The sequence below is a fragment of the Crassostrea angulata genome, chromosome 10, assembly GCF_025612915.1.
Source record: "Crassostrea angulata isolate pt1a10 chromosome 10, ASM2561291v2, whole genome shotgun sequence".
Classification (NCBI taxonomy): domain Eukaryota; kingdom Metazoa; phylum Mollusca; class Bivalvia; order Ostreida; family Ostreidae; genus Magallana; species Magallana angulata.
Genome location: NC_069120.1, coordinates 8,826,067 through 8,842,350, shown reverse-complemented (window position 1 = coordinate 8,842,350; position 16,284 = coordinate 8,826,067). Strand labels below are relative to the sequence as shown.

Below are 16,284 nucleotides of genomic sequence, written 5' to 3'. Positions count from 1 at the left end.
GTTAAGGAAAAATGTTGATGCGAGTAAAAGTAGGGGGCGCCCAATACCCCCTCCCCCACCCCCATCCCCACCCCATGCTACGTACCTGAAGTTCACCATATACTATAAAATCTGGAGTGGATTGTTTTATATGAAAAAAAGTTTACAAATTTCAGTAGAACCCTCGCTATGATAGCGTTATTTGAAAATCCCTATAGTTTACAACCATAAAAAAAAATGGATGGTACAATCTTTAGTTATCAAACAAATCTAGATGAGAATTTTTGTTTTAAATTTCGTACATACGCTTTTATTCCCTTTTCTGATCTAGATTCAATGGACAATGGTAATATTATATAAATAGTGCCTGTTTGGGAGGGTAACAGTTGAAATTGACACCCCAAGAAAACCCTTGTCAACCGACGCGAAGCGGAGGTTGACAATGGTTTTCGAGGGGTGTCAATTTCAACTGTTATCCTCCCAGACAGGCACTATTCATTTTGTTATACTGAATGTCTTAATTTTTAAGAAAATTTTACTGTTTTTATATAGGAATAACGTGAATTCCACAGCGAACCGTACGCGCATATTTTTCGCGCATGTAACATTTTTTAATGTTACCCGTTGCTAAGTGCGTTACTAACGCTGAGGGTAATAGAAAATATTATTAACTGCGTCTTAACCAATTAGATTTCAGTATTTAACATGAAAGTATAACAATGAGTGTCGATCCCTTCTGTTTGTTTGCATGTATATAGATATTTTTTTTATTCATGCTTTACACATTTATAATAAACCACCATCTAAGCGTTACATGCATTAAAATAATTGAATTCTGAATTAATGAAATAAGACGTGTGTACCTGAGCATACACATATAGATAATTGAAAATGCATTAAAATTCTGTAACATAACATGCCGTCAGAAATTTTTGAGATATATTATGTATCCATGCGACGTTCCTCATTTTAAGATAATTTTCCTTGATGTAACATTTCTTCTTTTTTCGCAGTTAAACCTGTTTATGCCAAAAATTCAGAGTGCATTACCAGGCCATTTTTGGAGTAAGATATTTTGATTTTGTCTTTTAATTCCATGCAAAATGCATTGAATGCTTATTGATAATGTAGTAGTATACATTTTCAACAGAATAAATATAAATTCATATAGAAAAATACCAAATAACATCAAATGTAAATGGAATTACAAAAATGGGAATCTTTACATTGCGGAGATATGAAAAAGTTGAAAATACTTGATAATCGGTCAGATAATTTTATACCTCTTGATAAACATTTATCACCTTGATAAAGTCCATTGTAGTATCATTGTGGTTCATTTTGGTTTCAGTGTGGTTCATTGTGGTTTCATTGCGGTTCATTGTGGTTTCATTGTGGTTCACTGTGGTTAAAAGACGCGCCACCAATTTCTATAAAATCTCCGTTGGCGTATCCATGGATGGTGTCATGTTGTAAAGAAAGTGAGCGCACAAGATTGTAAGTTTGCAGGAATCCTCGACACGAATCAATTAAGATTTAAATGTCTATAACCTCGAAAGGCTATGTACAGGTTTCAACAAAAATATATTATGTTGAGAGTCGAAGTACATGGCTATTCCGGTTATTAAAAAACCCACAAAGCTTTCAAAAATTGGCAATGAGAGGTAAACCGATAACTAGTTGGAAATGTTAATGAAAACATATTTTAATGAAGTTATATTGTGTATATCCTAAAAAACTAGTAATAAGAACAGAATTTTTTTATAGTGTTCATACAGCAGATCTAGAAATCAATAAAAACAAATTAAAATATACCGGTATATTATAATTCAACATCATGTTATAATAACAAACATTTAAAACAAAATAGTTTAATTTTTTTTTTAAAATACCACCAGTTGGATTTGAACCCAAAACACTGAATGTATGTATTCACTAAATCCAGGACGAAACCACTGAGCCACGGAGACTTGTCAATAAATGCTCTATAAAGAACTGTTTGAAACAACACTGTCATATCAATGGACTTTGTTTTTTATCCTTCAAAAAATAATTTGAAAAAGTACATAATCAGTCATCTCTGGGTCATCTCTCCATCTTTTTTTAAAAAGCGACATTTTTAATGTTGAAATATGTTACCTTTACACGTTTCAAATTTGTGGAGAGAAGACCCAGAGACAACAAAATCATTTAAAAACAGTTGTAAATTAGTAGGATTTTGCATGAATTGCATCGTGTTGCTTTATTTAGACCCATATTATAATAAAACCTTTTGCATTTCAAATATTTTTCCACTCATTCCACATCCAACAGAAACCAGATAACGGTTATAATTCGAAAAATATTCAAAATCAATTGATGAAATTTTCACTCTCCTTGTGCGCCCAGATTCCTGCCGAATCTACATCTTAAGCGCCCACATTCTTTGAATTTATTGGGTGGGTGTAAATACAAAATTTACAACATGTATATGCATGGATGTTGTATAAGTTGTACGTCTCTTGTTGCTTTTCTGCAGAACTTGGCATTTTGGGGGGGGGGGGGGGGTGGGGTGAAATTCCATGAGCCAGTCTTTATCTCACTCTTGAAGGGCCTCCAGGTCTTCATAAAGAAGGACTGCATTCTTCGGTGTTTTGATGCGTCTACAAAGGATGCAGACGTCAGCAAAGAGTCGAACTGAGGAACCATTCTTTATGTATTTGGGAAGATCATTAATATATACAGTGTGTATAGTAGGACGAGTGTCGGACCAACACTCCCTCGGGGGACTTCTGATAGAACTGGAGACAAGTCAGATTTTCCATTCTAAAGTATTACTGTTTGTGTCCAATCACGCAGGAAGTAAACAATCCCAGGCACGTAACATCGTTTTTGAAAGGGGGGGGGGGCAGACTCATCCAAAATATCTTAACAAGAAAAAAAAAAGGAGGGGGGGGGGGTTCGATCCAAAATCACGGAAATCCTAATCCGGTGGGGGGGGGGGGGGGGGGGGGGGGCAGGTATACTTTTCACTTCAATTTAATTTCATTGTTAACTCCAAGAAGCCCCCCCCCCCCCTGATGCTTCCATTATGATGAAGTTTTCTCATAAGCCTAATGTGTGGGTATTTATCAAGCAGAGACATAAATAACATATCAATAACAATAAAATGTTATTTATGTCTCTGATCAAAGGCCTTAGAGAAACCCAACAATATCGCATCTGACTGGCCTTTGTCGTCAACAGACTTCCCTACAACTACGAGAAAGGCAGGCACGTAGCATCAGGGGGGGGGGGGGGGCCCGGGGGGGGGGGGGCCTGGCCCCCCCCCACTTTTTCTCGCAGGAACAATTTTTTTAAAATTTATAAATAAAAAATTGAATTACCATGGAGTTGCCCCCCCCCACTTTTTGGGAGTATGTAAAAAATTGATATAAAAATAAGGAAATGAAGAGTGAAATTGAAGTTATATACTACGCCAGCCCCCCCCCCCCCCCCCTCCCCCACGGATTGCTTGTCAAGATTTTTTGGATGAGTCTGCCCCCCCCCCCCCCACTTTCAAAAACGATGCTACGTGCCTGAAAGGTCAGAAGAAGAGTAAAAATTTCTGACAAGATTTAAAGCCTTGTGTACGAGTAAAAATTTGTTTTAATGGCTAGACTTTTAAGGTGGCTCTATACACCACTTTTTGATGACGCAGTACGCAAAAAAGTAAATCTGGAAACATGCATTTCCGGTACTGGCTGATTTAAACTGAGGTAAATTGTATGGGAACCGCTATTTTGAAAAATTTGTTAAATGGATAGATTTAATTTGATTATTGGAAAATTCATTACTTACAAGTAATGTGGTATGTGACACCTTCACGTTGTGTGGTATTATTTAACGAAATAAACAATAAAATAAATTTTTTAAGAGTTTCTTTAGCATCTTCGATATGTTACACCGTAGCGCTGTGGGTTAGTGGGTTCACTACAAACCAGTAGGTCATGAGTTCAATTCCTGTTGAGAAGAATAAAATTTTTAACTTTCCAAAAATTTCTAAAACGTATTTTTTGGTTGAATACCGTGAAAGAAAATTCTAAACAGGTGAACATAATTCAATTATAATATACTTTAATGCACATTAATATCGACACCTAACGGGGATGAGAGGGTTGCTTTGAATTTCTCTCAGGTTGGGATACATAAATCCTATTAGCCTAGTCAATGTTCCCCTTTAATTATTTGACTTAATTTTGCATTAAAGCGAATATATTCACTTATACAGGGCAAATTCTATAATGAAATATGTATGTATTTATCATTCCAACATTATATATATAGGAAATTTTCTTCAACTCAGAAATGAAAAATCCCCAAGGTGTTTGGGCCTGGGGACTTAGGAACGATAACCCTTACATGAGAAACTTTCATACCAAATAAAATTTAATATAATTTTTGTGTTTATTTGCAATGGTTTTCATTCAATTTTTTATCCACATTTATTAAAATACATAAATAAAATAAATAAAATAACATCAAGCAACTTTTTCAGATTATTTGTCAACAGAGTAAGAAAATATGAAAAAATATGTTTTGTGGAAATACTAAAAAAAATTGCAATAATAACATCTTTGAATGTTAAGAAGTGTTATATTTTTTTTATGTGTCCGAAGGAAATATCCATCATATGACAAAATAATTTCTCTCAATTTGTTGATAGCTGTCTTTTTAAAAAATGTTTTACAAAAACACGAAAAAACATTAAAAAATTCTTTTAAAATACTTATAGTATCCCTATCGTCATTTTAATATTTGATAAGTATATGTTTTGTGGTCTTCTATTGAAAATTGGAATAAACTGTGGGTGTATAGAGCCACCTTAAGTTTTTTATACAAGTTGACGTTTGTGTATAACTGAGATTACCTGTGTACGAGATGGTATGTGTACGACTTGACTGGACACCAAATTTACCCAGTTCTTTTATGACATTGAACTCGTTTTACCCCTACTGTCATCTTTGACTTTTAACAACTTAGCAGACAGTTGTTTTTGTTCAGTATGGATTTTTGGCGATACACCCGATGGGCAAAGTATTCCGATAAAAACGAGTCATTAAAAAGATTCTCCTCTATCGGGAATTGGTGAGTTATGAGAAAACAGCACATAATTTATTCCGAGTTTCCTCAACTTACAGGTCCAGTACATTCTCTTGAATTATCTAAGATATATAGTTCTACTAAGTTATTTAGAGTAGCTTGAATAAGCTATTTTGTCATTCATTTTTCTTAAATATGTAATTTGTCAGCATGAAAATCTCGCATTTACGGGAATGTTTTTATTAGTCTACTTTAACAGGTCCAGTATAATCTCTTGATTTAGCTATATAGCTTGAAAAAGCTATATAGCTTTATAAAGCTATTCAAAATAGCTTGATAAAGCTATATATGTACAGTTTTTGAAGCAAATATTTATTGTTAGAAATGAACAAAAAATCGCAATAACTTGCTACTCATATTTGCACAATTGACCATTATAAACTTGACCACAATTAAAGATAGTTTTAACACTGCAGCTTTTAAACACATATAAGCAAAACATATATTTCCATTGTTTGGGTAACTGTTTACCACTTTGTGTGCAATGCCAGGCGTGGATAAGTATGATTTCTTCTCATTGTGATAAATTATTATCAAAACCGATTTGGTTTGACTTTTCCTATAGCATCACGATCATTTCTGTCAGCTACGTCATGCATAAATTATACACGCCGCCGGTGTGAAAACTATATGATTGGTTAACTCCTATTTTTAGGCGGAGTTATCAGTATACGCTTATGCAATGCCAGAGCTGAAGGATTTCTCAGAACAGATTATTTCCCCCAATATTATTCATTCAAAATCGACTATCCCGTATGTTAAAATTCTGTGCTAAACTCTCTCTCTCTCTCTCTCTCTCTCTCTCTCTCTGTGTAAACGGGCGTTAAACCATAGCCTCAAGCTACGGTCCAGAGTACGGCGTTATAAAAAATATAATATTTAAAAGTTGCATGTGCTAAGCGTTCATTTCATGTAAATACCGTAAATGTATAATGCACATGTATTACCTACTAACTTGCCAGTCAAAGTGATAGGTATGAATTCCTCAATTTCTACACCTTTCGATCGGCAATCGACAGTCAATAAAAGTATTGAACGATGGTGTGAAAGAACGAGACGGAAGTGGAGAGTGCAAGGAGGTTTGTACATGTGCGTCTTCATTAGGCAAGTGTCCGATTCGTTTCTCTTCTGTTGCCCTATCACTTTCGGTGTAAATATATATACTAAAATATCCACAAACCATTTACTGCAGATTTCTTCATTTTACCTGTCTCTGAACCCCCGATCACCCGCTCCATACATGAACACTGGTTTGTTTACATACATAAAAAATACAGTTCTTGATCCGCTTTCCGAGTACGGTTAAAGGTTGTTTAATAGGAGAAAGTTTGGGGCGGGTAAAGCTACAATTATTAACAGTAGTAAACTAAATGAAGAATTATTTAAATGGATTATTTGCACAAAATGTGGTATGGTATGATGTAAATATTTTTAAAAAATAGTGTTATTTTTATACGCGGCAAATTGCCGTAAAGTTTTTTTGTACATGTAAGTATTGTATGCACTGTAGCTTTATATTTTCTAACCCAAAATTTATACACAGAGCTACAGCTATATATGTTATGTACCGTATGTATTGTTTTATCACAAGTGTACACTTTCGAAAAATAGCCCAATTTCGACAGTCACGAGTACCCATGTGAATTTTTCATTCTCTGATATGTTGTTGTTCTGTCCGTGCATAATTAAGTCTTACTTAACCAGCAGCCAATCAGCGGTAAGCTGAATCCACCAATAAAAAAACTGTGGTTAAGGTGCGGGTATTGTTTATGTATGACGTAGCTGAAAAAGTTGAACGCGACGCGACCGGAAAAGTCAAACCAAATCGGTTTTAGTAATATTACCAATCAATTATCTTGTTTACCATAACTGACCTCCTTTATATTTCAGTTAAGAAGTAACTGTGTGGTCATGAATCAGTTGCCCCAAAATTTTAGTGCAAAGTCTCTTAAGGAGACGCAAATTGATGAGTATTCTTTGCATGCATTGTTCACAGAGCAGTTCAAAGTTGAAAACTATCACTGGACTAAAGTGCGATTTTTTATACATACTAATGAAATTACTAATTTAAGAAAAATGTATGACAAAATAGCTAAATGAAGCTACTCTGAATAGCTTAATAAAGCTATTTAGCTTATTCAAGCTATATAGCTAAATCTGGAGATTGTACTGGACCTGTTTAAAGAGGGATAATCTCGCATTAGCGAGACAGTGATCATTGAAATTAATGAAAAATCCCAATAGAATTAAAAAAATCTGGATAAGAAATGCAACGAATGTAATAAAAGAAGTTTTATTTTCCAAGAATGAACTTTGTTCCCTAAAATATCAGTGCTCCATTGCTGCAAACGAAAATAGGATGAATTTTTTATCATGGAAGTTGTGCATTAGTATTCTTGCATTGAATGTGAATTTTCCAAAAGAAAGTATGTTTTTTCCTTATAAAATGAAAATTATTGTGAGAGCGTGTGTTCATTTTGATGACATCGTTCTACCATGCAAACGAAATTCAATCATGTGCAACAATCATTGGTTACTTTTACTTTTGTATTTTGATCTTGACCATGAAAACTTAGAAGGTTGATCAAGCAATAATTTTTACAACTATTGTAAACAAATATTTTTAAAAAAATGAAATAAATTGTTTTCAAAAAAAAATTAATGCATAATAAAAAAAATGATGAGAGAAAAAGGATGCACTATATTTTCGTATAAAATGAGTCAAATAGGGAAGGAATAATTTTAGGTAAAACTTAACATTTGATTAAAATACATTGTACCGGTAATTCCATTTTTACTGCCAGAGGCTTTGGTAGAAAATCTTGTGAAAAGATTTTGTTTGTTTTTGGATTTCAGTGAAAATCTTTTAAATATCAAAGGTTGAAACAAAGATGCATTTTTATTGCATTAAGTGAGCCCTTATCAATAAAATGTGAATTTTTTCTTCTGGATAAACTTTTTCTGTAAAGAAAACAATACAAAAATGAAAAAATGTGTCAAAATCTAGCATTTACGAGGATGCTTTTATTTGCTCACTGAGACGAAGTCGGGGGGAGCTTATGCTATACCCCTGGCGGTGGCGTCCAGACCAGGTTAAGGATTTTGTTATCTCACCTGAGCTGAAAGCTCAAGTGAGCTATTATGATCACATTTTGTCTGTCTTCTGTCTGTCCATCTTTCCATCCATCTGTAAACTGTTTATATTTTGAACTTCTTCCCTTAAACAGCTTGACCAAATTTGGCACAAAGCATTCTTATGGGAAGGCAAAAATATTACCGGTAATTGCAGTTCTAAATGAAAGACCGATCTTTGTTCAAAGTGGAGAAATCCTCGAAACTGTAGAGAAAGGGGGGGGGGTGCATTTTTTAAAAATTGCTGAATCAAATTCAACGTATTTTAGCATAAATAATCTTTATGGAAAGGAAAATATAAATTGCATAAATTACTAGTATAGGCTAATTCTGTTTCAAATCTGAGTTATTAAGAAAATAATGAGAAAGGAAAGGCATGTTTCAATTAGTTTATAACTTTGAGTTCTGTATTCCATACTTCTAAAACGAGGTTCTCTTCATATGCAGCCATGTTGGACGTATGATAAATGGGTCGATCTGACAAAGATGAATTTGTTTGTTGTGCCACAGTTCACATGCGAAGGGAATCTTTGAAGCATGCAAGATACATTGATGCCGATGTTATACATGTACTAAATTTATCATTTGAATTTTGGTCACCTGCCAGGGCATTCGCTGCTTTACCACACATCTAGTTTTGTCTATATCTTATGATAAACATTTTTGTGAAAAAATGCATATAAAATTAGCTCTATCAAGCTATTCAGAATAGCTTAATAATGCTTTATAGCTTTTTGGAGCTAAATAGCTAAATCAAGAGATTGTACTGGACTTGAGCAAAGACATTGACATTATAAATGATATTTATGCCCCTTTTTGGGCCATTTTCTTATGTTAAAAAAAACCCAAATATATTCAGAATTGTAGCTTTTGTTGATCAACATTTTTTTATTTCAGGCATTATTTGCATATACAGTACCCAGTTCTTCAAATTCCTAGTCCTTTTCGGGGTAGGATTAGGAGTAGGCTGACTCGTTATAAAGCATTTCACCAGTCTTGTATGCCCTTCTATAAGGATTTTTTCAAATGTGCTCATGAAGTTGGACAACCAGTGATGCACGAAGAATGCTGGGAAGAGTTTCAAGATATGAAAGAATGTGAAAGTTTATGGAAGACAGTAAGACATTTCTATTTCTGTATTTTCTATAGTTGCATGCCATACAATGACCACAGTGCAGTACGTTTTTTCTCTATAAAGGTACATTCTGAAAAGGAGATATAACATATTTGCTTTGATGACCAGAATATAAAATTTTATCTTCAACTTATTTTCTACTTTTGTGGATTTTTTAAACCCCCCTTTGATGAGCAGTTATTGCCTGCATAACAAAATTAAATTGGATAAGGAAAAAATAATAGGAAGGCCATAATTCAGATGTTAAATGCTAGATTGTATAAACATGATAAAACTGAAAGGCTGGTCATATCAAACATCCTAACTGTTTCAGTAAGTTTTAAAATATAGAATACCTGATTAATGGTAAATCATAACTCAAAGTGAAAGGTGTAGAAAATAAACCACTGTGAGATGACTTAAATCAAATTTCTAGTTTTTAAAACAACAGACTTAGAAAATGTCACAACTAAATTTAATGCTAGAACAGTGTCTAATGTGTTGAATAAATTCTTAAGTAGAATGCATCTAACCAGTAAAATTTGTTCGTCACTTTACAAATCATAGATAGAACGTTAAAAAGATCTACGGTAAACAAAGCAAAATATCAGTATCAACACAGTTTTTAGCTCACCTGAACCGAAGGTTCAAGTGAGTTTTTCTGATCACCTGTTGTCCGTCGTCCGTCCGTTTGTAAACTTTTACATTTTTGACTTCTCTAAAACCACTGTGCCAAATTTAACCAAATTTGGTACAAAGCATCCTTATGAGAATGGGATTCTAAATTGTTAAGGCCAAAAAAAAATATATGTGTGTTTCCGGTTTCCAGACCGACCCTATTTTTTATGCGCCGACCCTAACACTTTTTATTCCAAATCCAGATTACCAACCGTAATTGGTTTAAACAATAGAGTCTTTACAAATCAGAGTTCAAAAAACGCTTGTAACAATTCAATAGAAAACACCACTTATCAAAGCGTTTTAAAGATTTCTAAGTGCAGATTGACAGTATGGTGTCATAACAGTATTTCACTGAAGGTTCACGTCAAAACATGGCTGAGCCAAAATAATTCCCGAATTTTCCTTTGAATTCGGGGTGTTTCCGCACGTGACAGGAGCTGATTTTTTTTTATGAGCTGAAAAACAATGTGTAAGAGGTCTAACTATCCCATTTTTGTAATAATGCGAGGTCATTTGAATTTTTGATGCGTGTTGTTTCCGGAGGGGGGTGAAAAGGCCCAGGCTTGATTTTCAAGCACATGTGTAACTTCGAGGTAAACAAAGTCTCACGCCTTGCTGGATGCACGTGTATATTGCTAGAAAATTGTAAATGAAGCGTTGTTCAAAAAGATGTCAAGAGGATTTTTTCCAAAAGTTCGTTTTGAATTTTTAATCTGTATGTAAAGTTGTGCAATTTTGGTAAGAATATATAGTAAAATTTAATACTGTAGCGACACCTGCATATGGATGAAAGTTATCCTTGGTTATTTTAGCTAAATTATCAATGCAATAAATAGTTTCGTAGGGCAGTGTTTTGTTAAAAGTTAATATAAAGATGTACAAGAAAAAAGCAGAGGCAAAGTTTTTTTTTTATATTTCTGGGTGTGGAGACTGCAGACATCGTAAGTCTTTGAATAGGCCCAACAATCATTCACATTATAAATATGATTTTAAAATGCTGCAGTTCAATTGCAAATGAAATTTTTAAAATAAGTCTTAAACCATTAATTATGGATTCATTTTTTTGGAATTATTGAAAAGATTTAATTCTAAGGCTCTCGTCTGATCAACCAGAATTTCCTCTGTTTCTGAATTCAACACTTACAGTTACAATATTAATGTTTACTATTATGTCAGTTGACCGGGAAAATAGAACTAATAACCAATATATGATATATTTGTGGCAATGAGTATTATACTCTGTTAATTTATAGTGGCTGTCATATTTATATTTTCTATTTACATGAAAATAAAATCTTTGTATACATTCCAAATAATCCTTGGATTTAAGAAAGCTTTAATTCTGTAACAGGTGTCACTATCCATGATTGCTCCACCTGTAAAATACATTTTCTTATTGTATAGAAAAATCATATGCTAGGAAAGGGGAAAACTTAAAAGCTCATTTAAAAAAAACAAAAAAAAAAAAAAAACTCATTTAAAAAAAACGTGATTGTCATTTCAAATTTGCCAGTTTAAAGTAAATGTAAATACTATAAAATTTAAGCACAGTTACGCCTTTTTGGACATTTTCATTAGGACAATACTGTCCACCGTTTAAATGCCCAGTTAACTCGTACGTTTATTACTTCTTATTAGAGGTAGGAGAAGGTCGTGGGCATTTGCCTCGGCTTATTCCCCCAGATTCTTTTATTTTTAAATCTTCTACACAGATCAAGACTGGCCAGAAAAGCTGTTACTTGTGTAAAGTATCATCAGGTAGCAAATTCATATTTTATTTAGGAGTAGGATGGAGCCACATGGGGTGGAGGGTCCAATTTTACAAAAGAAAACAGTTTAAATTCACCAAAGTTCAAATGTTATAATAAATGGCTTAACTTATATGCAAGCATTTTGACATATTTTTGATTCTTTAAAATTGTTTAGACTTTGGTCTCTGGACAATTCTTGGGCTGACACAAGTTTGATGCAGGTTTATATCCCAGTTGATTTTGATCTTCGTGAGAACTGTAATGCTCAATATGTGAAATGACTATACTGTGACAAAAAGGGATCAATGATAAACAGAATATCCTGCGAAAAAATTGAATTTTTTATATACAGGATCAGTTAGACTACATTGTCCATATTTTTTTGGTATATTATTCCGTAAAGCTGATATTATAATGTCTATTGTTGCTCAGGTGAGCAATGTGGCCCATGGGCCTCTTGTTTGTTTATATGCCAATAGGAAAAGTTTCTGTCTGCCCCTGGGGATGGGGGATGGGAAATTGTTTTAAATAAAACATGTTTACTAGCCACCTTGTTTTGGTTTATCTATGAAAACATACACATAAAACCTATCTTGAAAGTTAACAAATATGGAAAATTTATTTTTGACTATTTTTTTTGTACCTTTTCAATATCAAATCATGCACTCTAATATGATTTTTATTTCATAGTCCTTTTTGAAAGATTTCAGGCAGGAAAGTGGTCGTCATAACAATATTTTAATTTTTTTTACTCTAGAATGAAACTTAAATAAATGCATATATGAGACTCCTCGACAAGTTTGTGTATGGGCTATGGTACTCAGGTGACCGTTAAGGCCTACTGATCTCTTGTTTTAGAAACTGATATCTTATAATATGATACAATATCCATTTATTATACCCCCCGCAAACAAAGTTTGGGGGGGGGTATATAGGAATTACCTTGTCCGTCGGCCCGTCTGTCTGTGGAATCGTGTCTGGTCCATATCTGTCTTATGGAGAAACATTGGAAGTTCTTACTTCACACAAAGATTGCTTATGACCTAAGGGTGTGTCATGACCATGACCCAAGGTCATTCGGGCAAGGTCAAGGTCACTGGCGGAAAAATGCAAAATTTGTGTCCTGTCCATATCTTCCTTATGGAAAAGCATTGAATGTTTTTACTTCACACAAATATTGCTTATGACTTAAGGGTGTGTCATGACCTTGACCCAAGGTCAATTGAGGAAGTTCAAGGTCATTGTTTCGAAAATGCTTAATTTTGTCTGTGTCATTTCTTGTATTAATGGAAATATTAGAAGCTAAAATTTGACACAAAGCTTGCTCTTCTCAGGCCACATAAAATTATTTTTAGATTCTCATCTCCGTCTCTCTGAAAATGGCCTGCCCCGATGAAATTTTTATTTGGAAAAAAAAATGTGTGGAAAAAAAATTTCGGAAAAAATCAGGCTTAGTATACCAATAATTCAAAATGTTTAAATATTAAATGGCTGCTTGACATGTGGATTTCGTTTGATTTGAGTCATGGTTGTTAAAGGAAGGATGCAAATGTCCTCATGCATTAACAGTTAACTTAAAATAAAATGGAATTAAAGGATAGAAATTGGTTTGTTTACTCCTATTAGCATTAACAGTTTTAAAAAATAGAGCAGTTGTTATTTATAGAAAATGGTCAGTGAAATAAATTCATCCAATATTTTCTATAATAGCAAAAATACACATGTTATGATTTTTTTCTTAGCGGGGGGTATCAATTGTGAGCTTTTAGCATTAACAGTTTTAAAAAATAGAGCAGTTGTTATTTATAGAAAATGGTCAGTGAAATAGATTCATCCAATATTTTCTATAATAGCAAAAATACACATGTTATGATTTTTTTCTTAGCGGGGGGTATCAATTGTGAGCTTGCTCACAGTACCTCTAGTATTTTGTCTGTTCTCATTTATTTTTGTGTTACCAACTTACCATCACTGTCAAATTGACTGTAAGTTAAAGGAGAGGGCTCAAATAGGCATATTGCCTGCTGCATAATCCTAATTACATTTCATATTTTACATAATAAAATATTATTTAAATTAATATCTTACTGTTTTATATGTTTTGTATCATATCATATGATTGTAAATCGAAATATGATACAGTATTATATGCCAAAAATATAGTATAATATTTGCATTATTTCAATGAAAATAGTCATATCAAACATATCATATTGCAATAAGATTACATGACATTACATTTTTCTTGTATGTAATCATTATAAAGATCTGAAACTACAATTGTTTGCTGCTTGCATTTTTTAGGAATTGTACCAAAGTCACATACCATTTTGTTCACTATACTAAAGTCTTTTTTCTCATGAAATTCAAATGATTTTGTTGGACTCGGTTTACAACTACAAAAGGTCAAAGTTCATGATTTCAAATTTTCATGTTGATGAAATGTAAGCAATTTATGTTACTTTTTCAGTGAAACTACAAAACCCCGGTCAAAAAACAAAAACTTTTCACCAATTAATGCAAATGTTATACTATATTTTTTGCACATACTGGTAATCCTGTAACCGCAAACCTTTCCTTATCTTTGTTATCTTTCTGATTTAAGCTTGCCATTTATTTTGCATTGCTAATGACGTGGGAGTTCCTGGATTATATTTTTTTTTAAAAATCACAAGGTTTTCAAGAACTTTTCTTCAGTTAAAAGATTTTGTATTTGCTTTTTAATCTAAATATGAACATTTGTATTTTTCAGAAAATTCGAATAAATGTGCTAAACGCCAAGAGACACGAAGATGGCCTAGATTTTTTGGAGCGTCCACCTGACTACTTGTTCCACAGACCATTCATTACATTCAGGAAAGAAACAAAATTGTGAATGGCTATCATGATGTTTCCCAGTAATGATGAGCGAAACTTTTGTTGGTTTATATTTAGAATAAAAATTGTATTAAATTTTTCTTCAGATACCGGTATTTATTTATTGAGAGAGAGTAAGAATGAGAGAGAGTTTTGGTTTTTGCTTAGTGATTTCAAGGAGTTAAAAGCTACATAAATGTTTGATGAGTTATTTGGCTTATCTTCTTGTAAATTATTACATAGTAATTCTACAATGATTGATTCCTGGTGTAAAATCGCCATTCATACTAAAATGTTATTGCCTAAATCTGAGTTAAATTTTGTTATTTAAATTCATATCTATGCATTATTTCCTTTCAATCTCCGACTGCCTCCATAGTAGTTTTCAATTTCTATTGTAACGCTAACCGCTGCTGGCGTAGTATTATATAAATAGTGCCTGTTTGGGAGGGTAACAGTTGAAATTGACACCCCGAGAAAACCATTGTCAACCGACGCGAAGCGGAGGTTGACAATGGTTTTCGAGGGGTGTCAATTTCAACTGTTATCCTCCCAAACAGGCACTATTTATTTTGGTATACTGAATGTCTTTTTTAAAATTTTTAAGAAAATTTTACTGCTTTTATATAGGAATAACGTGAATTCTACAGCGAACCGTACGCGCATAATTTTCGCGCATGTAACATTTTTTAAAGTTACCTGTTGCCAAGTGCGTTGCTAACGCTGAGGGTAATAGTAAATATTATTAACTGCGTCTTAACCAATCAGATTTCAGTATTTAACATGAAAGTATAACAAATAATATATAGCGAACATACTTGTGTATACGTTAACAGTAGAACCATTTTAACAAGAGCTTGGACTTTGGCTAGTTGTGTCAAACAGCAATATGACGTAGGTCTGTCTATTTCATTGCTAGCCACTCAGCCATGGCTCTTTGAAATCAACAAGATTTGTCTGGCATTTGAGCTAAGAATATGCAGTCGATGCATATTTTGATTGAAACCCGGTCATTTTATATTTGTTTTGACGCAAGAAATAGATAGCTAAGCCCTACTGAAAGTCCTATGTCTTGTTAAAATGGTTCTAATTTAGAGAATTTTACTAATTTTTCATAATCAATGTATTAATTAGTGAAAGAGAGATGTTAATATAAACAATATAAGCTTAAAATTAATGGTCCCTGAGACAGGGGTTCAGGCCCTAGGGCGGGACTGATATAGTCACACAGTGAAAATGTATTGATTCAATACTGTACTGTTGCAGTCATGGGAGATAAAGTCATGAATTGTTATTGTGTTCATTTTGTCCTGATGTTAAATTGTGAAACTCACTGACCAGGCCATGGAGCTGATGTTGATATTTTTATTGGGGGCGTAGGTGATAAATATGGCCATGTATTGAACATTTATTTTTATGCCCCCCTTCGAAGAAGGGAGGGCATATTGCTTTGCTGCTGTCTGTCGGACGGTCCACCAACAGTTTCCGTTCATTTTCTTAGCAGAGGATGAACATATTGAAATGAAATTTGGTCTATAGGTTTTTCATGATAATATCTAGGTCAAGTTTGATATTGGGTACGATCAAGAAATTTTCGACAGAGTTATGGCCCTTGGACTTAGGAAAATTCTAGTTTTTTGCAGTTTCCGC

At 33.5% G+C, this 16,284-nt stretch overlaps 1 protein-coding gene across 1 annotated transcript; it reads left to right on the top strand.

The window, feature by feature from the left end:
- Window positions 1-4,917: 4,917 nt before the first annotated feature.
- On the top strand, window positions 4,918-14,742 carry LOC128167919 (uncharacterized). Its single transcript, XM_052833910.1, has 3 exons — window positions 4,918-5,085; window positions 9,130-9,349; window positions 14,531-14,742. The coding sequence occupies exons 1-3, from the start codon at window positions 5,003-5,005 to the stop codon at window positions 14,651-14,653; spliced, it is 426 nt and encodes a 141-aa protein (XP_052689870.1). The 5' UTR covers window positions 4,918-5,002; the 3' UTR covers window positions 14,654-14,742.
- The last annotated feature ends 1,542 nt before the right edge of the window (window positions 14,743-16,284 follow it).